Below are 24,333 nucleotides of genomic sequence, written 5' to 3' on the forward strand. Positions count from 1 at the left end.
ACTTTCCTTTTCCTTTAATTTGTCACATAACATTACTTCCCAGAATTTGATCCTTATAAGCGACACTATCAGATAGTGGAATAATATAGAGGTGTCATTTTTTTCAAAATGAACTCGTTCGATTCCCGGCTAAGGAAAAAAATATTTAAAAAAACTAATGATGCAGTTTTAGTTTTTATCAAAATCGGTCTCGTAACTCCTTTCAGCATTTTTCGCTAATCCTTATAGTTTCGGATTTGGCTCTGAAGGCCCGTTTTAAAAATTCACCCTGTATATATAGTGGAAATAGTTCAACATAATGCAAATAAAAGCAAAAGATAATACGTAACGCGGCCGCCTCCATGTGGCATTCTACAAGCGGCTACGAAGCGACTCCTACTGGCTTCTCAAATTGTAACCGCTGTAATCGGGCCAGCGTTGCATTCACGTAAGGAAGCCTATGATGATACTCCGACGTGCTGCATACGCACCTGGCCTGCAGCTTGTCGTTCTCCCGCTGGATGTTGTCTCGCAGCGTGTGCATGTCGTCCTTGCGGTCGGTGGTGGCGCGCACGGCGGCGGCCAGCTGCTGCAGCGCGCGCGCCGCGTCCGCCCGCCGCGCCGCCAGCTCTACGTCCTGCTCGCGCGCCTCCGCTTGTAGTGTTGCTACTTCTGTGCGCGCACGACGTAGAGCCTCCACTCCCGCCTGGTATCAAGAGCAAATAACGTACAGAATTGCTACTTCCTTGCGCGCGCGACGTAGCGATTCAACACCCGCCTGGTATAAATTACAATTAACGTAGACTAGTACAGAGTCACTACCTCCGTGCGTACGCGATGCAACGCCTCAACGTACGCCTGGTTATCAATCACAATAAATAACGTTAAATAACGTACACAGTTGCTACCTCCGAGTGCGAACGACCTATTTGATTTTCCCCATTTAATTTTAGGAGTCGAATTTCCAAAACTCTTTAAAGGTGGTCATTAACGATACACAAAGAACGAAAATAAGATAAGTTTACGGTGTCCCTTTTGCTAATTATTTTTTTAAATAGAATATAAAACATTTATTAACATCACTAATTAACAGAAAACAAACCGTTAACATATTCTGTCTCTTAACCAGCGTTTCCTTCTTCTTCATCATAATGTGATAATAAGACTTGACGAAACACACGTATCGGCACGGCGCTCGCAGGGTTTCTGACTCAAGACTATTGTATATTTTAACGAAACCATCCACTGGTACAACGTCACTTTTATCATCGGAGTTTTCAGATATATTCTCTTTTTTCAACCTAAAATTTAAGCCAATATTAAAATATACTATTAATAACAGTTTAGTAATAGTAATAATATACATTACATTTTATATGGTCTACTTAACATGAAATCAAAATGTATAAAGCAAATTTCAATTTTAAGCGTGAAAGAATACATACACTACCTTTTACACGAGTGCAAGTGCGACTAGTGCAATACAAACACATTGTGTGTTGACGTAGCTTTGGGTACCTCTGTATTATGAGTGTCGGCAGTTGCCTCAGAGTGGCCTCCGAGTATCTCTCCTGCCACACTAGGTGGCTGTCAGAATATAGGAGTGGGTACTTTTCCATCAGATCAACCAAATTGTCTTGGTCCTTGTCCAAACAAATTATAATACCCAAATTTTGTTTTAAATCTAAAAGGTGAAACAAGTAATTAATTAAAAAATCAAAAAACCCGACTGCACTATAAAAGCTGAAGTAGAATTTCCAAAAACGGTGAAATAGGCGTTTTATTATTTTTATCCAGAAAGCCAAATACAAAGTTTCATAGTTGGTATCTGCTTCAAAATCAAGAGATGTTCAAACAATATTATCCTATTTTATCCTCATAGTGCTCATTTACGCTATATAAAGAACCTATGAGTAAAATTCCAGAACTCTAAAGTTAAGCGGTTTCCCTTTGCGTTGATCTTTATCACACCAACACTACTCATGTAGTCAGACAGTCATCTCGATGAGTATATATATGTATATATTATATAATGTATGTGTAATCTCTTTTAAGTTCCTTTATTTTGATATCCTACTCGATAGGTTTGGTTAACTTTTTTAAAACGTGTTACTATTTCGCAAAAATAATCCACCATTTACGCTCCATAAAATATATAACTTTAGTAATTCAAAGTTCCGGTTATTATTTTACCTCGTAATGGGTAGAATTACATTATTTTTATCCAACAAGCCAAATACAAAATTTCATAGTGTTTGCTTCAAAATTGACGATTGTTTAAATGAACTTTTAACCCTTATTTTACCCTCTACGGGGCTAATTTTTCGGATGGGGATAAATAGGTGTGTCCTTGTTCGTATCCAGAAAGCCAAATACTAAATTTTGTAGCAGTTGCTTCAAAATTAAAGGATTTCAAAAAAACTGTTTTCCCCCATTTTACCCTCTTAGGGGTAGAATTTCCAAAAGGCCTTTCTTAGTACTTATTTACGCTATATAGCAAACCTTTGTCCAAAATTTCAGAACTCTAAGTTGAGCAGTTTTGGGTGTACTTTGATTTCTAAAAAATGAAAAAGTCATTTAGTTAGTCAGTCAGTCAGTCACCTTGCTGTTTTATATATATACAAATATGTTTTTATAATCTCCGTTTCATTTTCTTTCATTTGATACCCTATTCGATAGGTTCGGTTAGCTTTTTTTTTTAAATGTGTTACTATTTCGCGCCAAAAATCCGCCATTTTATTTATTTTTTTCTAACACCTATCTAAGGACACTCGGGTCATTGGGACGTATATAATGACATCTTACCTGTCGAAATTCATCCAGCCGTTTGTTAGATCGGATCAAATAAAGAAAGACAAACATACAAGATACGCGCGAAAAACATAACCCTTCCTTTGCAGTCGGGTAACAAGTTTCTCATAAAATTATTATTATTGAATTATATCTATGAAATGCAATTTAATTATGACATTGTTTTTTTTTGGGAAATAAATGGCCTATCTGGCGTAGGAATTGACATATAATATAGACATTTATAAAAATAATTATTAATTTGATCATATTGTGGAAATATGTAGAGTAAGTTTAAAACTTAATTCTATTTCGGTGCGATAAGCATACTAACCATATATTTCGTGTCGATTCTTATAATTCTGTTGCGTTGGGGGTCGTATCGTAGCGGGCAGTGCGTGCATATCGCGCGCTGACAACAAAGTTTCTATGTACGCGAGCGCGTCCTCACTGACCGCGGACTCACATAACACAAGGAGAGTTCGGTTGCCTTCGCTCGCTGACGATAATGCCTGCAAAAAATATTGAATGCTAATTCCATTCATTCACCTAGCTAAAATATTGCAATTTTAATGGAAAGAATGCAAGTCACAGGTTGTGATATTTATTATAACAATTCAGTTTTTACTTTTTTGAAGATCTTATTGTATCTAGTTATATAATTTGCAGAAGCATTTTATTCCTCGGATTAATCTACACTAATTAATGTAAAGTCAACTAGAGAACACTGTAGATTACAATGCAAAACACGTAATTCGCTTCATGTACTGTCATATGTCTCGAATTAAAGCTCTAGCCCATTCCGCGTTTAATGTATCTAGGGAGAGACTAAATAAATTTGCAAGGGTTTAGAACAAATATGTACCATTGTAAGTGTAACTTACATTTCTAAAGTGCGCATGCAGGTGTTGCGGGTCGTCAACAGTGTGTAACGTGGCGGTTAGCGCGGCCGCAGCCAGCCTCGCCGCGGCCGCCCGCCCGCCGCCCGCCGCGCACACACACGTCGCCACGCCACCCGCTGCCTGCAACGACAAACACAATCCCATTATAACGCTATTTGGTGTTAACATGGTATGGTGTATTCATAAATAAGTATAGATATCTCACCGCCTTATAATTGAAGGAAGCCATTAAATGGGTTAAACGGCTGACAAATGTGTCAGCCATTTAAAGGCTATCGTGGTATAATTTACACGAAACAATGCCACAATGGTGCAAAAAAAAGTAATCGAAGAAAAAGTGCGGATACATATCGTTTCATTCGTAAATGATCTAAAAACTAAATTTTTTAAATATTTTACAAACACGAAAATAGATGACAGTGACAATTTCAATTGTCAAAACTGGTTACATTTTCTTGTTAGGAGTGTTAATCTTTACTAATCTACGTATGGGTGTATTTAAGGAAAATTAATACGTCTAGGGCCTAAAATGAAAGATTAGACTGTAGTTTATTAGTTTAAATCAGTTGGTTACAAAATGATCGCCAACGTCCTCCTTTATCATCCACCATACGCCGCGTGAGTATGGAGTAGGGAATCGGCCACGTGTCGCCCATATTAGAAAACAAACATCTACATGCAATTGGTCAGATGTAAAATATACTTTTAGAACATTACACATCTGACGAATATACTGAAGACATTTTTATACACTACAAATTTAACAGATGTACAAAAGTCCACCTTATTACATACTACATTATTTAATTAATTACAAACTTACAGCCCGGCATGCAGCAGTATACAGTACAGCCAATTCTGAACACGCCTCAACACCGGTTTCTCCAAACACATTTTCATTTTCGGACACTGAAAATATAATAACATTTAAACTACTGCATATCCCAATTTATTGGTATAAGGTAATAATAATACTTACAACATTGATTGATGAGTTTCTGTGTATTCAAAAACCATTCATTATAATCGACAGCTTGAAAATATATGCCATCGTTTCGTGCTTGGATTTTAAAGTACACTTCAATATTATAATTTCTCAAAAATCTTTTTGCTATTTCATTGAACTGAGCCCTTTCCTCTTCTGTTACAAGTCTGTCTTTGAATATAATATTAGCTTCTGCGTTTAGAGCCTAAAATATTATACACATTTTAAAATTAAATGCCACTAAAACTAATTTAATTAGATTTTATTCGATTCAATCGATTTAATAAGTATATTATTATTGACTCGTCTTACCGTCAGAACGTCTGCAGCGCTCGTAACATTATACCATCTAACATTTTCGCACCACTTCTTCAAGTGAGAGGGATTCCATTTGTAATGCGGCTTAGAGTAGAATGTGTCAACCACCTTATATTGGAAGGTTATAAAAATAATTATTTGAAATAGTTACGTATGCACAATGTAGTTAAAATATATTTTATATAAAATAAATTTTACCTCTTTGTATATGGACAAAAGTGATTGTGCTAAGTTTGGGATGTCTACTTCAGGCATATTTTTCGGTATATTCTCTTTCAAGTAATTCTTTGATAGTTCTAACAGTTCATCATCCTCAGGCTCTCTGGAAATATGTTATCCGTACAATGTATGAGTAGTTTATTAAATATTTTATTAATATTATTAAATTTTAGTGTTTTATAAGAATGCTATGTTATTAGGGATAATTTTGGCCTGTGTCATAAAGAATGTCTTGAACTTAGTTTCGCTACACTACACAATGATGATTTATATACACATGTTTATGACGATAATCATTACATTCAACAGCAGTTTTCATACTTTAAAATGTAGGTTATTGAATACTTTGTGATACTTTCACCTAATCATTTTTCATTCTTCTATTATGCAATAATTATTCATCTTTCTATTCAAATTAGTTAAAATGTTGTTGCAATGACGGGTATTATTCATTTATTCATTATTCATATTTCTATTAAAATTTGTTAAAATATTCTTGCTATGACGGGTTCTCCAAGTGGTTTAGTCGAGCGGTAAAGTGTCTATGTAGTGTACTGATGACTTGTTCCAGTAAAACAGTATCGTTGAAATGGTTGAAATGGCGGGTTGTCCAAGTGGCGTTGTTGAGGAGTGGTAGTGTCTCTGTAGTGTACTAGTGACGTGTTACAGTAACAGTATCGTGTGCTTACGGCAGAGCAACGACAGCGAGCGCGGCGGCGAGGCGCGGCGCGAGCGTGGCGTACCGCGCGGCGGCCAGCAGGCGCAGGCGCGCGGCGCGGCGCCACGCCGGCCCGGCCTCGCCCTCCGCCGCGCACCACGCGCCGCCCTCGCGGCACACCTGACACGCAAACCCGTATCAAATAACAAACACTGCACAATAGACGTGCTGAAGCCGATGTGAGTTCATAACATTTGAACTCATAGTTGTTGGCGATTCAAATATTTTGTAACAAGAAAGTTTAACCTTCTGTTTTCATGCTTAACGAGTTACTAAATATTTTCTCGTCAAACTTTTGGAGTTTACTCCTTAAGAAACGATTTGAGTTATAAGGCCCGGTACGGAAATTTTCTGAGGAGTAAAATCAAGTGTAACACGAAAAGTTGAGGCGTTACGTAGAAAGAGACAAACATATATATCTGTAGGATTGAACGTGTAAAAGAATGAGATGGAATACATTACACAGTGTATCTCATTCTCGGGGTCTCCTCTTTGCGCGATACTTCGTAGTCTCACTGTATAGTTCACTACCTCCAGTCTGAGAATTGAATGTGTGCGTATGTTTGTACGTGTGTATTGCGCGCTAGATATGGTACAACTATTGATGCGGTGTTTTCACGATTCATAACTCATGTAACTTCCGAAGTTCACGTATCGTATTTCAGTTACCACAAACCTATAATTACAGTATTTAAGAATGATATTATAATTCAAAGTGAAAGAAATCAATCATCCTAAAATTGGATTTGTATAAATTGAACACAATTATTATTATTATTATTATTTATATTATTTTGTAACATACTTTATGTAATACGCATTATTGAAGTAATATAAATAATCCGAATAATTACAGATATATGTTTGTTTCTCTTATCATTTTAGCAGATGCGTTCATTTACCCTTTTTTTCTATTCGATATATATCATAATTATCGTTCGTAAGGAGTAAACTCCAATCGTGCGTCGTAGCTGACACACACACACTTTTTTTAATACAATTTCAAAAGCTGTTTGGTAAACCAGTATGGTTCAACTGGATATTGTTATAGTCCGCGTAAAAAGGCTAGTCCGCTCTGAATATAGAAACAAATCTCGACGTCATAGCAAATTGTATAACTACACCTGTTCGTAACAACTTCAGAGCGGTCTAGCAGTTTGGCGATAACTATACCCTTATTATTTTTATTGTACATATAAGGCAACCATCTTAATCCTTAAATGTAGCAATGCTTGGAGGACTAATCAGTTTTAGGTGCACGTGTAATTTCATTATTATATTCGTAACACTTGTTATCTTTAATCATAATTAGGTGAACGAACTTCTTATCTGCATTACAATATAATTTCTAAACATTCAAATGACACGAGTATCTATTGATCTTTTGACCCTTGATTATTTTAAGAGGGTCAAAGTATCAGTGAAAAGGATTGTAGCACTGAGTATTTGCACGATTTATGAGGTTTATGTATATCAAGATACAAAAATCTCTACATTAAAACCTTGACTAAAGGAGGAACATAACAATATTTAAAGTATATTAAGGTTACCTGTAAGAGAAACGAGTGTACTGGACATGATCCCCAGCTATCGATCCGCGCGCGGTGCAGCGAGCGGACCGCCAGCGTGGCGCGCCCGCTGCCGCCCGCACCCAGTACGTTGTGCTGTAACATTACATATCACACTACAATGCCTGGATACCCACATTATGCTGAAACATCATATAACACATTCTCCTGAGATACTAAACGCTAATAAACATGCTGGTGACGTATGCATCAAGTCCATATTTTGAAACACTGACAAACATTTATAGGCAGGTCGATTGAATAATTGCATGCATTTTCGCATATTTTAAGCTAAACTTTTAGGGCATATGGTTATTGTCAAGCAGATGTAGAAAAAAATATTTAAAAACATGTTGGACAAACTGAAAAATAAAAATGTACTTACTCTTTTCAATTCCTCGATAATATCAGATGGCTCTAATATAGGTGTGCAATCGATTGTTATCACGGTGGAGTTAGTATCTTTTAGTATGTAATCTGCAATTAGACTGAAAAGAAAAGTAGGCAATTTGATTTTTACAAATATTATGGTAGCCCTTCAGTATATTTCAATATTTTTGGCCATCCATGCACACTCGAAAAAATTATCCTGTATATTTTTCAACTGACAAATTGGAAGAATTTATGGTTTTAGTACTTGTATGGATTATTCTGTTTAAATTTTATTGTAGAAGAACAAATACTGTAGATTCTATTAGGCCAATAAATTGCAAAACAGAGAAAATCTTCCAACTTCAATAGATGCTTCATTGTATGTGAATAGTTAAGTACCTGCCTCTATATCAATTATATTACCTTCTCAGAGTCGGCTTCTAACGTGAAGAACATTAAAAATGTCTGAAAAAGACCACACAAGTATACTAACTTCTTAGCAGAAGCGTCAGGGCCGAGTATAAGCACGTGCGCGTCGGGGTCCTCTAGCAGCGCACGTGCCGCGGGCAGCCGCGTGATGACGCGCGGCGCTAACAGCAGCTCCCCCGCCCACTCGCCCGCGCTCGCTTCGTCCGTGTCCGCTTCACCCGCGCTCAACGCCACGCCGCCGCACACCTCACGCATCTAATTCACATTATTTTTGTATGTGAATTTTGTTATGAATAAAGTTATTCCTATTCTTAAGTTACTGTATAATCCGCGCCAAACTGCTAGTCCGCTCTGAAGATAGAAATGAATCGCGTCGCCATAGCAAATTGTATGACTACACCTGCTCGCAACAACTTCAGAGCGGACTAGCAATTTGGCGTGGACTATAATTTATGAAACACTGCATCTAATGGTACGAATTTGAACCTATTAGTCCGGTTTGTACATAGAAATCGATGTTCTAAATTCTAAGTCATATATACAAATAGCTTTGTGGTACGAATTTTGACTCATCACTATGTATATCTATCTAAAAATCCATCTTTTCGTACTTATATGCGTTTAGCGTATAAAAAATTATCAAGAGACAAAGTTGCCTAAAAATATAAATTCTTCTTACTTCATGCCCAGTTATGAAACAGTAAAAGTTATGAACATGACGTTATGAATCTAAGTAAGTAATCTACTTCCTTTCTAATGTCCTAAGAAATATAAATCACATAAAAATAACAAAAAAAAGTAATTTTAAACATCTTACCTCATCATAAAAGCTATCAACAGCGGTTTCCTTTAGTATGTCTACAACACTGCGCTGAATCGCTCGGAAAACTATTTCCTCCGGCGTCACGTACTTTACGTTTATATTCTGTTGGGTTATGTATTCAAATTGTGATATTATTTGTTTCATCTGAGGGTTAAAAAATTTAGATACAGATAACGATTAAAAATAATTTAAACACATAATTATTTTTGATGGGTTTAAGTGAAGTACGTAAAATATCTTACCATAGAAATATCATAGAATTTTATAGTGAAATCAGATCTGTGAGAATTACACCATTGCATGCATTTATTGGTAGCCTGCTTCAATAATGGTACGGACAATTTCACTGTCTCATTTTCAAACTCTGCTTTATGCATCCATCTTTCTACGATCTCAGAAGAGCAGCTACTGTCTTCACTGTAAATGAGTTGGTATTAGTAATAAAGTTAAAATAACAAGTTTCATAACATTTATGATTTTAAAGTGAGATAAGGAATTAAATATAAAAATTATGTGTTTAAGAATAAAATAATGAATGAAAGAATAATTGCATTAGTGAAATAATAAACGAATAAAAAGTTAGGAAATGGAATTCAAAAACAACCATACTAGACGTGAATAAGTAAACAAGTCGAAAATTCACACTTTTCATTGCAGATATTTGTACTCTTTGGTGACAGTTATATAAATTTACAAGTTTTTGTGTACAGTAATGAAGAGTCGTTGACTTATCTCAACGATACAATCCTAATGCTTTTGGTGGTTATAATATACACCTAAATGTATATATAACGTGTTTGTCTATTTAGGTCGACTTGTCAATATATTCACACCTGCTATTCAAATAATAATAATGACGACCCGCGTTACGGAGCCATCACCACATCGGTCTGACGCGCTGAAGGTCCCGGGCTCGATGCCAGGCCAGACAGACATCTAAATGATGAATTTAGATTTGTTGTGGGTCTGGGTGTGTGTGTATTTGTGTGTGTCCATGGTACCCACAACACAGGGAATTATAGTGTGCGGCTGTGAGTGTAGAAAGTGTTTTATGTTTATGTTTATTACCCGAGTAGTATGATAGCGATGCGCGAGATCGTAGCGGGCGAGGCGCGTCGCAGGCAGTGCGTCTCGAACAGGAAGTTGACGTTCCGGGCGAAGCGCACGCGGCCGCCCGCCGGCAACGTCAGCAGCCGGTTGTCGTCCAGCACCGAGTTCAGCGCCTCCACCCACTGCGGCTCCACGTCGCCGTCGAGCACCACCCACGACCACACGTCTAAGGACACGTTATCTTTATAAGTTTTATAAAATCCTATTAGTTTTCCTCTTAAGTCTGTGACATTGTATAGAGGTTGCACGTTGTGTGTGATAATGTGAATGTGTCACAGATGACTTACTGTGTGTTTGATAGTGTTTTATTATATATTATGTTTCATATCCGATATAGGTTACGGTAACCCACAAAGTTCTATTATTATAAAATTTAGAATAAACTTGGTATCAAAAATTATAACAAAATAACAACGATCCAGATTTTATTCAAGATACTTATAGAACCTACAAAAAAATCCAAATTAATTTTCAAAATGTGTCATTTACACAAAAAAAAAACCTATTACATATGAATAACAACACAACAATATCCTACCTGGTGTTTGATTGGAGACCTCTATAGCTACAGTGGATATGACGCCATCAGTCCACTGTCTAGTATCGGGGTCGATATAACCAAGAAGAGCATTTCGACTCATCGCTTTTGGATATATTATATATTCCACTATAGTTTTGCCTTGTTGCATAAGAGCCTATTGAATATTTAAAAAAATGTTATTAGAAAAGTATTTAATAAAATGTTGAAGATAAATATTTGGAAAAAAAAGTTAATTTCTTACAGTTTTCAACAATTTTCGAATAGTTGTTTTGCCGGATCCTGGAGGCCCTACAATGCCCACCCCCATTCTTTGCTGCAATTGTTCGTAGAGTTCAACGCATTTTTGTATCTAAAGAAAAAACATGATATTAAGCAAGGAATATTTTATACACATTTTATATAACTATAATAAAATAATAGATATTGAATACCTGATCATTGTTTCGAACAAGTCCAAGACTTTGTACAGCTGAATCTAAGGCCGAATAAATTGGATTTGCATTTGATTCTTCCTCCGGAACATCAGCGAAGACCATTGATAGGATTTTTTCGAAACTGTAAAGTAAATTATTGGTATTTTTATGCACAACCAAAGATATACGAAGCCAAATGTCTGTTTAAAGTCATTTCCAAATCGTAGTCAAGTATATTACTTAAATATATTTATGTTAATGTCTCAGTATAACACATATAATATTCTTATTAGAGATGTCTTAGAATGCGACTAAAATATAGTTTAGACATACTAGAGTATGGTCAATAGGATATTATCGCGATATTATTATTGCAGCAGTTATGCTAGTGGCGACAACAAGTATCAGTTTTAAGGGAAAGTCTCTTTAGAAAGGAAGGATGGATAGTTTACCTTTCAGCATCGTGTTTAGTAAGTTTTGACAAGTTGTTCAGTCGTAGGACTGTGCGTAGGGCGGCGCGCTGGCTCGTACTCGCATCGGCGCTCTCTGCCGCTCCCACTTTCACGCCCGTCAGTGCCGCGCCACAGCTACCGATTGCCGCTTTAAGGGCACGCAGGCCCCAGTCGTAATGCTGCTGGTCGCTCAACAATATACTGTAATAGAAATGTATTATATTGTTTTAAGGCAAATAGCATGTGGTCGTAATTATATGATTTTATAAATGAACTTATTCAATTATTGTAGTAGAACATTGTACTTCCATTTGATTTTAAGACACCCTTTTAGGATTTGTAACGCATATGAGGTAAGTCACGGGCATAGCCAAGGGAAGGAGGGTTTAACTGCCTCCATAATTAATATATTGTTATTTATAACCGTTAGACGTCGCTAAGACAGTTAGTTGCAAATGCAAATACCACTATTACATACCATACACTTGTTGCCAGGGGTACAGGGAGGGGCCCTGGTAGAGTTGTTGGCTACGTTTTTGGATTGAGCAAGCAATGTATCGTTAATGACGGATTCGTCACAAAAGCGATAAACGTATTACAATATCACAGAGAACAGTAGTCTACTACAATGTTACCTGGCCATTTGAAACACAGCGTGTATATCAGTAGCCAGTCTGTCAGCGTGTGTCAACCCGCGGGCGGCGAGCAGGTGCGCGGCGAGCGGTCGCGCGGGCGGCGCTCGCAGCGCGACGGGCCGCAGCGCGCGGGCTAGTGCGCCGGGTAGCGCCCGCCGCCCACCGTACCCGCGCCCCGACGGGTTCATCGTCGCCGCCACGCCGCACCATTCCGACACAGACACCTGATGATTTATAAAAAAAAAAATCCTTGAAAGACTAAAAGTACTTAATTTCATTTTGCTGCTGAACAGTTATTTATTACAGAAGTCTTAAATGCTAATGAAATAAATTATTTCCATACACATTTTGCCACTGTTTTCCTACAACTTTTGAAGTTAAATTCTTTTCTTTTGACGCGTTTGGGATAAAAAATATGAAAGTAATTTCCCATCGACGCATAATATCGGCACGATAAAATTGGTTTTATAAATATCGGATGTTTTGCAGAAAAGGCTATGATGCGTATTCTTCTGTCGTTTCTTTTATAATGGTACATGCGCATCAAGCGCATGTAGATACACACTATCAATACATGCTTTATCTTTTTTATATATAAATACGCCAAAAAAATATACCTACCTTCTGTACTAATATATAAGAACATACTTATGTATGTTCTTATAATCACGTAAAAAAATTAATAATATGTGAGTCATGTCATAATATGTCATGTTATAACAGTAAATTCAATCTCCCAAAATTAATTACATATTAACTAATGACTTCCATACATGTTTTCCATTGAGCAGCGCGGTAGGTTCGGAGCCAAGTATCCGCTGCTGCATAGCGTCGAGCAGCGAGGACAGCTGGTGCGCCATGGCGGCCAGCGTGCCGCTCGACAGACGGTTGAACTCGTCGAAGAAGAATTAACTAAAATGCTCTTGAAACCACTATATAACTGTTAAACATACATGTTTCCCATTGAGCAGTGCGGTGGGCTCGGAGCCAGGTGTCCGCTGCTGCGTGGCATCGAGCAGCGAGGACAGCTGGTGCGCCACAGCGGCTAGAGTAGCACTCGACAGCCGGTTGAACTCGTCGAAGCAGCCCCACGCACCGCAGAGAGCCAGCCCGCTGAGCAAGCGACCCATGCACGTGGCATCCATAGCCTAAAATATAAAAAATAGTACATTACAATACGAGGACGAAAAATTTTTTTCTGACAAGTGTGAGTTTGCAGGCCGAGCCGCAGGCGAGGACTGCAATCACACGAGTCGGAAAAACATTTTTCGTCCGCGTGTTGTATAAAATTTTATATTACGGGGTCGGAAATGGGGGTTTTACGCACGCGAAGCGTGCGTAAAACGTCCATTTACGCACGCCGTGATATAAACGAATTTAATACTTCTTAATGGTCTACGTACGGTTTTGTCTGTTTCATAACTTTTACAACTTGTTAAAATTGCGAAGTTTAAGCAATACAAAGAAATATTGGGAATAAAAATGTGTCTTTGTGCTTTTCATAATGTTACCATAATTACTTTATTGTTTTCTGTAAGCGAGTTTGCTCAATTTAATATTAAAGACTTAGATTCTGTGCTCCTAAATAGGTATTTTGCTGAGAGGACATTACGTGAGGTACGAATAGTTATTAGACCTACTTTATTTCTTTCAATACCTAGGACACCTAAACAAAATTGGCTACTTGAAATATGAAAAATATAAACTCTTGACAAACCTCATCACAGTTGAAGATTAATACCAAGCGGCCGACCAAGGCACCCAAAGCCTTAACAGATTCTGTTTTGCCCGTTCCAGCGGGGCCGAAAGGATTACCCACTAAGCCGAGATGTAAGGCCTGAAAAATATTTACACTTACTTAATAATTAACAAAACGTTTTATTGATCTAGCATCTGCTACGATAAAAATCTGTATTGTCATATATTGAATAAAAAATGATGTGTGAATGCATCCTTCATTCTTATAATACGCCTTTATTTAAAAGTACATTACAAAGCGTTTTAATTATAACACCATGAGTGAATAAACTTATTGAAGTTAATTAAAAAAGCAAAAAAATATTTATGTAGCTAAGTACCTGGGTTAATATGAGAAAACACTCGTCGGCAACCTCTGTTCTTACGAATTGTCCTGTATTGACACCGAGATATTCGTAAGAGTACGAAATTTCAGCAAGACCCATCTTTGCTACTATTGACTTCGTATTTTGTAAATAGAATCTGTAATCAAACGTATACACAACATTAATGATACATTGTATGAAATTGTTACAATAACATTGTATTATAATATACAACTAAAGATACATAGATATTATAATAGACATCTAAAGATGATTCAAACATATTATGACTAATAATTGTAAGTAACCTACCTCAATTGTTTCTGCCAGAGCCAGTCGTTGATCGAATCAACGTTATTGTCTATTAACTCTTGTACAACGGACATGTAATGCGTGCACTGCAAGATAAGGGCTTCTCGTTTACGTTGTTCACCCTCCTCCTCCACTTCAGCTGCAGCATAATTCAAATTCTCTTGTTCGACACTTGTTTTCAGTTTATGCAACTCTTTAGCCGATATCGCCTTTTCTGCTTGTTCGGTAAATCGAATGTTCTGCGCGAGGCATAATATTTGCGTCGGCAGCGAAAATGGATCTTGCTCTTGTAAACTATTTGTGACGACGCATTTTAACGTCATATTTTGAAGCGACGATCGTATTTCTGTTTCAAGTTTTTTTAACCACACCTACAATTTATAAATGAATTTTTATTTAAAATCTATCTTGTTTATTTTAGTACATGTGAGTAATGAAATTATACAGAAGTAATTAAAATAACTATATACATTTGATTACCTCTACTGGGCAGTCAATATCCACTGGATGGTCTAGTTGGAATATCTCTCCAAAGTCGCTGCAAAGAGCTGTTATGGATAACTCTCCAGGTCCCAAACGGACGCCAGTAATACCAGGAAATAGCTTTTTAAGATGTGATTGCATAACTGTCTCCCTGCCCTCAGCACCAGCACGAGCTTGGCCAAGTAACTCCAATAAATCGTCGTCACTCAGAAAGTATAATCTTGGAAATATAGAACGCTTTTCCTAAAAATCAATTAAAAAAATCTAGAGATACTCCGGAAAGTAGTCATTACTTAAGACTTGACCAAATAAAAATACATAATTAAAATCATTTTTAAAATAGCTGGTCCTTTGATGTTAAGATATGTAGTGGCATAGGTAAGTACTGTGATCATACTAACATCAATATATTGATTTAGAGCTGACTGGCAGCTGTTGAGTTGTTCGGATATTGCATCGAGCATAGGCTGAAGTCGGGATGATTGCAGCAATGCAGAGAGCCGTGAGTCCGTTTCAATCATACGAGCCACCTGCCTGAAAACCTGGTCCACTTTCCGGAACTTGGTTCCTAGCTCGCCGTCGTCGTTGCAAAGAATAGGCTCTAGGTATAACCATCTGAAATTAATTAATAGTCGTATTCTTTTTAATGTTTAGTAGAGTCCCAAATAAGTTACTTGAAGGTTATGTAGGTATAGAATAAAAACTTCAATTGATTTTTATAAATATGAATAGATGTAAGTGCCAAAATAATGAAAAAAATATATGTAAATCAAAATATGTAATAATTGATTTGTAAAAGAAAGAGACCAACATTACTATAATTTCTACAGAGCAATTTGTCTTTGCAGGATTTTAAGTAGATATGCACCTATTAACGGTTCGCTATTAAAGGAGTTGGGAATGCATATTGGAGACTGTGGAGACATTTCAATTTTAGTCTTTAAAAATAGCAACGCATCTGTGACTGTAACTTCAGGTCTGCTGGTATTTCACTTTGGCATATTTCACTTTATTATTCCCATATTGAAAACTAGAAGAATTTTCCCTATATTCATGTTTGTAATTTTGTTCATAGCGATTTGTAAACTTATAGGATTCCTTGAATTATTGACGACAGGGACACAAAAAAAATGTATGTTTTGTGACATTAATTAAAAAAAAATATAAGCAGTTACTTAGACATTTTTTGAAGGTTGTAGAACCCTTTGTGGTTCGACTCCGGCGGCACCACCACCACACCTATTTCTGTCTCATAACAGCAGTGTTAAGCGCTGTTGTGTTCTGGTTTGAAGGGTGTGGTAAGTGAGACATACTTTTCAGAGGCGTTCCAGCTTAGCTACAGGGGTAGCGGCGCATCTGTGGCTGACATCAGATAGGAATGTCTAATGCTATCTTGGGTATATTACAGATGTCCATGGGCGGCACTAGCCACATACCATCAGGTAGACTGCATGCTTGTCTGCTACTACTATATTATAAAAATAAAAAACATATACCTATTACTCTACTTATCATCGTATAATAACTAAAATGTGTGGCTACAAACTTATCCGCGTCTCTATTTTCAGCTTACTTCTCCTAAACCACGCAATGGATTTTTCATACTATTTAACTTTGATTTTGAGTAGGTATATCTGCTTTTATTTCGTTTCATCTAAGTTTTATGTATGTACCTAGTAGACAAAAGGTAATGGTTTGTTTTAAGAAATCAATCTTTTACAAGTGAACTGTGTTTCATTTAAATATTAATAACAAAAATATTAATTATACCTTTTTATGATACACTACTAGGAATACTAGGAATTTTAAAATTTATTTGCTCTCACAGTGAAATAACATAAAATGTATTATAGGGTCTTAGGTACAACAGTTGGGAGACAAAGCGAAACAGACTGTTTTCTAAATGTACCTGGTGAGAGCCTGGCGCCTGTGATAGGTGTCAAAAGAACCTGAGTTACAGGTCGCCAGCGCCCTCTCCCGGACGGCTTAGAACAGTGCCTATGTTCGTTTAATTATTAGACTGAAAAAGGCATTAGAATGTAAGGTAATTCATGTAAGGTAATTTTGAAAAATTTAGTGGTATAAAAATGTAATTAACTTTATTTTGTGATAAACAATAAGTACCTGCCTATAAGTGCCTTATAGTGCCTACATACGTGATACTAAGCGTTCCTGCATGAACTATTTGTTATAATAACTTTTCAATGTTAACATTTATGTCAAGTTTTATTATTTATTATTGTAAACAAAAATATTTTTTAAATCACTGAATCACTGAATAACTGAATTTATAGTACTGATTATATTTGTACTATAAAATATGTACAATAGTGTGAAGAAAAATCGAATAATTAAATATTTTTGGGGGTTTATAAAAATAAAGAAGAATGACGTGGAACAATTTATTAACAATTAATTCTACAATTAAGTATAATTGCCTGCGACCTATTAAGTATCGTCCTTATAATAAACTAAAGAATGGCTTTTATCATTATAAATGCAAAGAAAGATTACGCTTACTTTTTAATGTATAAAGAAAAAACACATTACAACGTAGAATAATTAAATATCAAAATCATCAAAAGAATTATTTTTAAAACACAAATTGAGAAAGAATAGACAAAATATAAAACTATAATGGTTAGATCTTGCATATGAATCGAATTATTTATCAAAAAAATTAAACAATATCAGATTGATTCTTATTTTTTCAAATTAATCTAATGTCATAAAAATAATGAAGAAAAACATTATACATTTATTTCTACATAAATATAATTAATAAATCAATAATCGAATTATCCTAAAACTTGTTCTTTGGAATTGTTTTAATATATTAGAAAAGCGCTTAAAAATAAATATTTAAACACGTATTTTCCGTTATTTTGCGGTTATATATAAAAAAAAAATATCGTGTAACATAATTTCACAATTTTGCAAAACGTAAACTGGCAAGCTTTTTTCTGGGCTATACATAATTAATAAATTTGGAATTATTAATAAAACATCAGTTTTTATATTCTTATTCACAATTACATAAAATAAATGAACACTAAAATTGTATGAAGTGTTTTAGATTTTACTTCTAGTACATAAGAGTATAATTTGTTAATTAGTAAAGACAATTATACTCACAAATCACACACAATGCACTCACAACGTAGTTAAACTACAAATATATGACTCGAATATGTTTAAATTGTACTGTCAATGAATAATATTACAAATGGCACTGAAAGCAATAGTAACACATTTTATAATAGGTACAAAAATATCAAAATATTGCATTTTAAATTAATTTGTGACATCGGTAGCGTTACGTGGTACAAGATCTATAATAATCGGATCGTTTAGTAATTTCTGAAAGGTAGTAGTTCATTTTTGTATTTAATTCACTTATTTCCTTCTCGAGCACATTTAACTGTTCATTATGATCATTATAAAGTTCTTCCATATTAGCTAAAAGCTTAAGTTGCATTTGTGTGTCACTCGCAAGTTTGGTGGCGCGATTTAATAAAAGTTGAGCGCGTTCTCTAGAATTTGAGGTCTGGCTGGCTCGTTCAGCAAGAGACATATTTGTTTGTTTAAAATCTTGACGCAATTGTCTAGCTTTCTGTTCTGCGCCCTCAGCGCGATTCACAACATCGTTCGCTTCTTCTTTTACTTGTTCTGCGTCACTTTCTATTTTTAATATATTTTTTTGTAAACCTGACAGACGCGTACGAAGTGCTTCTACTTCGTCCATAGTTTCATTGGCTTTCTTTTGTGCTTGTTCAGTTTCCAATGCTATTGGAAGTAAGTCACTCTTTGCCGCCTTAATATCATTATTTGCTTTTTCTATAGCATTCTCTGCTGCATCCTGAGCTGCTTGGGCTTCATCTAACGCTTCTAAAACTTTGTTAGCCATCTCCAAAGTTAAATTGGCCTCTTTATTTACAATAGTCGCATTTAATTTAAGTTCTTTAGCTCTGTCAAGATCTGGTTTTGTTTCTGTAATTATATTTTCAATATTAGTTAGTTGTGAAACTGTTGAATTAATACGCTGTGATAAATCTGTTATTTCTGTAGGTTCTATTCTTATTGACAAATTAAGGATATCATTAGCTAAAGTTCTAACATCCGCTGGTGTATTTGAAGTGTTGGACAAAAATTCTTTTAATTCTGATGTAAGTTCTTGACTTTCATTAGTGACACGTTCAGCCGAAGTTTTAAAATCATAAGAACTATCAAATAAATCCTTTGCTTTGGATTTAACCGCAATAGTATCTTGTTTCACCTGGGTTATAGTTCTGAATAAATCTTCAGCAGTCAGTTCATGTTCTTTAATTCTATGTTCTGTTTTATTTGCAAAGTCTAAAGCTTGTTCTGCTTTGGTAATAGCACCTTGGTCACACGATATACCACCACATTTTCCACAACCTGCGCCACCGCATATGTCACATGTGTCACTATCTTGACCACACATTTTTTCATTAATTTTCGGTATTTGTGATTCTAGTTCAGACATTTTTTGTTGCAATTCGTCTAATTTTCTATCGTTTTCAATTTGAGTACTGTTAAAGTTATCGTATTGCATTTCAATAAGTCTGTCCGTATTTTTGATCTGTCTATCAGTGCTAGCAATAACTGTCTGCACACTTTCAGCTTCTTCTGCTGCTTTCAAAGCTCTTTCTTTAGCTTCACGTGTCAAGTTAAGTGCTCCTTCTAAGTTGGCTTCTTGAAGTTTGGTAGCGTTATTTTCCAAATTCAAAGTTTTAGATTTCAAATTATCGATGCTAGCTCGTAACCCATCTAAAGTAACGTTTCCTAAATTAATTTTCGAAGTTATAGCATTAAGATTTTCATTACTTTCCTTAACTTTCTTCTCAGCTGCATTCAATTGAGTCTGCAATGCGGTTATACTAGAAATTAGTTCCTTAACTGTGGTCTGTCCAAGCTTAGCACTTTGAAGTGCATTTTCTACATCAGATAATTTTTTAGTCATTTCTTCGAAATCTCTAGTGTAAGCACCTGTTGCGCCAACAACTTTAATCTTACTAGCGTTATCAATAGCATTTTCGGTTTGTATACGAAGATTATCAATGAGTTTGTCCCAACTATCGAAACATTCACCACAAGCGTAGCAATCAGGTGCGTTGCCAAGATAGCCTCTAGCACACATGTCACATTTATATCCGCCAATACCCGGTTTACAAATACATGATCCATTCTCTCGCATACACTGAGGTGAAACAGAGCCGTATATATCACATTCACATTCATAACATTCAATATTTGGAATACCCCAATGATTTTCTTGGCATTGGTCGCATTGTCTTCCGCCATGTCCAGGTTTGCAATCACATTTACCTATAAAAGGGTTGCACTGTGGTGACAAAGAACCTATGGGATCACATTCACAAGGATCACAGCCTGTGCCAAGAGCTATTCTCCAGTGGTTTTCAGTACATTGATCACAATTGATGCCCATAACATTGTTATAACATGGGCATTGACCAGTAATACCATCACAATTACCGGTAGTAAAGTTGGTTCCTAATTCTGAACAGTTACATTTGTAGCATGCTTTTTCCAAAGCATTACCATAATAACCTTCTTCACAAATTTCACAATGATCTCCTGCTGTGTTATGTAAACATTGTAAACATTTTCCTGTATATGGATCACAATTACCCGGCTTGGTGATATCTATGTTTTCATTGCATTCACATTTTTCACAAGTTCCCTTAATAGGGTCACCAAAGTAATTGTCAGCACAAACATCACAAAGTGGTCCAGCATATCCTTCTTTACAATCACAAACTAAATCCTTAGTCTCGGATTCTAATCCACATCGATCAGCGTGATTACTCTTGTTTGGATCACCTTTAACTCCTGGGCACGGACAAAGGCGACACGGTATATCGAAACCAAGGCGTGGATCTCCATAATAGCCCTCTATACATCTCTCACAACGATGACCTTCCGTATAATCCATGCAATCTTTACAAGCTCCTGTTTTGTCGTCGCACTCTATAGCATGGCCATTACATGCACATTGTTGACAGTTGGGAAAGTTAAAGAAGCCTGGTTGACATAAATCACATGCGCGACCATACGTATTTGCTCTACATTTACATTGGCCACTTGTTGCGTCACAGAAATTATCAAGCGAACCAATACTGTTACAATCACAACGTTTGCACCCAAATTTGCTAAACCCATAGGTGGCTGGAGCGCACCGATCACACCTTGCTCCGACGATATTTTCCACACACTGACAGTATCCTGTGTAAGGGTTGCATTGATGACTCTTTGAACCCGAAGGGTCGCACTGACAAGAGTCCGAACCATTTCTTATATAGAAACCTATGCTGGCATGGTACTTTTTACAAATTTCGGGCACATTATCTCTACTTAAGTCATAGTAATATGCATCACCACAATTGTAACGGTCAAATTCATCTCTTGCTGAACTACCTCTATTGAAAAATGGCAAATCATCAACAGACGGAATAAGTACAATAGAATCAATTAATATAGACGCTCTAGTATTACTAGTATGAGGATCTTGTCGTCCTAAATAAATACGGATTTCGGTTTTCTTATCCTTTTCCAAGCAAACTGGCGGTTGAACTAAGACACTACGTTGATTTGCTGGTAGACTTGTGTAAACAGTATCGTCTTCAGGGCGAACATGAGCGCAAGGTGAATCAGGATCTATGGGTGGTCTTTTGATTAAAATTGTAGCTTCCTCCCAATTCGAAGATGATTGGGGTTCATATCTTATCAACACGTTGTAGTTCATACTGGTTTTTAGGTTATTGACAACAAAGACCAACGTGCTACTTTCTGGTAATCTCATGAATCCAGGTCCAGTCCAAGTTTCTTTTCTTCCATCAGGGTAATTTTCTCTTATTACAACATGGCAAAGTTGACTTTGAATGGCATTATCATCTATTTGAGAATCGCATAAGCTTAATTCGGCTTCGTGAACGATAGAATCTAGGGCACCAACGAAGAAGTTTTGTATAGGTTGATCACAACGGCGACCAGTAACGTTTGGTCGACATTTACACTGGCCTGTAATCACATCACAATCTCTATCTATTGAACCACCTATGTCACAGTCACACGGTGAACAGCCATCATCACTGTCGGATAAGCCGTAGAATTCTGGCAAACATTGATCACAATTTCGACCAGTTACATGACGCTTACAGAAACAAATTCCATTCACAGGATCACATCCTCTTTCATTAATGGTACCCAGTCTATCACATGTACAAGACTCGCAGCCATCAGGATTTTGTGAATCGAAGTTCCAGTAACCGTCTTTGCATCTATCACACCTCGGACCGTCGACGTTAGACTTACAAAGACAACGGCCTGCAGTTTTGTTAGTAGCGATATCGGTTTCGTCATCGCATAAAAGCTCTTTGTCTGTCGTTCCTTCGGGGTCGCAGTCACATGGTTTACATATGTCAGGACTCTGAATATCCAAACTAGGGTCTTTGAAAAATGTAGGTTTGCATCGCTCACAGTTTACACCCATAGTATTATGTTGACAATTATCACACACTCCACCACTTGTTTTTCCAGTCTTATTGTAAACAGCAGGATCAAAATGACACGTTGTTGCATGATTATTACAGGTACATCTCTTACAAGCATTTGAAGTTTTTCCTACAGCCGGTTGCCACGGAAAGTCGTTGTAGAAATCTTCACAATATTCACAGTTCAATCCTCGAGTATTGTGCGTACACTCACAACGACCATGAACCATATTATTCTTCGACTCTACCCCCGGCATTGGTAGACACCGTGAAGCATGTCCATAACAAGAGCAAGATCCACGCACTGTCATTTCATATATGGCATAATAATATTTTTCTTGAATTTCGGCTCTATTGTCTAATAGATCGTCACCGAGAGTATGGAGTTTCGTGAAATTTATTCTTAAATTAGTCATACGAAGTAAGTTTTGCACTTCTTCCGAGTAGGGATTTGTAACGTGTATATTCGGTGGTAGAACTCTGAATATAACATCCCCTTCTGTGGACGGCGCGACCATCGAATATTTAGATTCACACACAACTTCGGTTAAACTTTGCTGAGAGTGTCTCGGTATAGCAGGGAAAGATTTTGCACAATTGTGTGCAAAGTAACGATAAACACGCCAAGTTTTTCCAAAGTCAAAAGATCGCTCTACCAACATAGCCGCCGGGCGGAAAGTCTTGAACTTCAAAATTAAGTGCGTCAAGTGAAACTCGGCTTCCATGTTCAATTGAATCGTGACATTTTCCTTGCCATTTTCAGATTGCCACCACGATTTCGTTCGGGTCCCGGGGTGAAACTTGTATATGATATTTTGAATCCGATGATTCAATATGGGGTTGTTGATCGTAACATTAGTAGAGTCACACCAAAAACATTTTTTCCGTTCTTCCAAATGCGATACGATACAAAAGCGCTCGCGTCCATTGAGTCCGCACGTCGAGGAAGCGAAGAGGCGAGATTCGCGGCCGATGAGAAGGTTCCCGGTGGCCGGGTAGCAGGAGCTGAGCTCGCAGGCTCGGTCCAGGAGGCGGGGGTCGGCGCGCATGCGGTCGCGCTCCCTGTTGTAGAGCGCGGCGCCGCGGGCGATAAGCACGGCGAATATAAACAATGCGGCGCGTCGAGCCATGGCGCGATGTGGGCTCTCCGCGCGCCGCTCTCTGCACTGGCGCGGCCGCCGCGCGCCGCACTCTCGCGCCGCCCCACCGCCCCACCACCCTCGACCCGCTTCACCATCTCCAGGGACGAACTCGCATCTCGTTTTAAACTTGTTTGAGGAGCTTTTAAAAGCATCGACGCATTCACTATTTAAATAACAATTACAATGCAAATGCATTTACATTACCTCGTAAAACAGACATATGTATTTTAACTCTATTTTAACTAAAGATAAATGTATCTTTTGTATGGTTCGTGATGTAAATATAATGAACCAAATACTGAAAAATTTCATATGAATAAATCCTAAATGTACATAATTTAAGTTATATCCTACTACATGTTTTAATTCACGTACATTTTCTCTTCTTATGTTAGATGACGAAATACTAAAAATATGTAACGATAATAGTATTGTGTAGAATCCGGGTCTGCGTGAGGCGACGACCGTTCCCGCCTGCGCGCCTACTCGTGCCGTTCTCCGAAACGGGCACTAAGCAACAAAAATAACAGCGCATTTCGGGATG

General features: G+C 37.0%; 2 protein-coding genes across 2 annotated transcripts in view; both read right to left on the reverse strand.

Annotated features, from left to right (window-relative positions):
- Nucleotides 1-24,333, reverse strand: part of btv (dynein cytoplasmic heavy chain beethoven) — a 61,223-nt gene that overhangs the window by 20,169 nt on the left and 16,721 nt on the right. Inside the window, exons 26-52 of the mRNA XM_073085801.1 lie at nt 15,514-15,727; nt 15,110-15,355; nt 14,630-15,000; nt 14,333-14,474; nt 13,972-14,091; nt 13,208-13,402; nt 12,255-12,478; nt 11,620-11,820; nt 11,186-11,309; nt 10,996-11,103; nt 10,752-10,908; nt 10,172-10,379; nt 9,346-9,520; nt 9,098-9,247; nt 8,345-8,535; nt 7,865-7,967; nt 7,462-7,575; nt 5,883-6,031; nt 5,173-5,296; nt 4,969-5,082; nt 4,651-4,861; nt 4,491-4,580; nt 3,654-3,787; nt 3,104-3,281; nt 1,498-1,663; nt 1,082-1,280; nt 471-685 (exon numbers count right to left, since the gene is read on the reverse strand). Of these exons, the coding sequence (XP_072941902.1) occupies nt 471-685; nt 1,082-1,280; nt 1,498-1,663; nt 3,104-3,281; nt 3,654-3,787; nt 4,491-4,580; nt 4,651-4,861; nt 4,969-5,082; nt 5,173-5,296; nt 5,883-6,031; nt 7,462-7,575; nt 7,865-7,967; nt 8,345-8,535; nt 9,098-9,247; nt 9,346-9,520; nt 10,172-10,379; nt 10,752-10,908; nt 10,996-11,103; nt 11,186-11,309; nt 11,620-11,820; nt 12,255-12,478; nt 13,208-13,402; nt 13,972-14,091; nt 14,333-14,474; nt 14,630-15,000; nt 15,110-15,355; nt 15,514-15,727 (4,623 nt within the window). The remainder of the gene's footprint in view (nt 1-470; nt 686-1,081; nt 1,281-1,497; nt 1,664-3,103; nt 3,282-3,653; nt 3,788-4,490; nt 4,581-4,650; nt 4,862-4,968; nt 5,083-5,172; nt 5,297-5,882; nt 6,032-7,461; nt 7,576-7,864; nt 7,968-8,344; nt 8,536-9,097; nt 9,248-9,345; nt 9,521-10,171; nt 10,380-10,751; nt 10,909-10,995; nt 11,104-11,185; nt 11,310-11,619; nt 11,821-12,254; nt 12,479-13,207; nt 13,403-13,971; nt 14,092-14,332; nt 14,475-14,629; nt 15,001-15,109; nt 15,356-15,513; nt 15,728-24,333) is intronic.
- On the reverse strand, nt 17,501-23,999 carry LOC140751952 (laminin subunit beta-1). Its single transcript, XM_073086082.1, has one exon. The coding sequence runs from the start codon at nt 23,982-23,984 to the stop codon at nt 18,429-18,431; it is 5,556 nt and encodes a 1,851-aa protein (XP_072942183.1). The 5' UTR covers nt 23,985-23,999; the 3' UTR covers nt 17,501-18,428.

The sequence above is a fragment of the Epargyreus clarus genome, unplaced genomic scaffold (genome assembly GCF_041222505.1).
Source record: "Epargyreus clarus isolate Ecla_fem2 unplaced genomic scaffold, WU_Ecla_fem_2.2 ptg000023l, whole genome shotgun sequence".
Taxonomy (NCBI): Eukaryota; Metazoa; Arthropoda; class Insecta; order Lepidoptera; family Hesperiidae; genus Epargyreus; species Epargyreus clarus.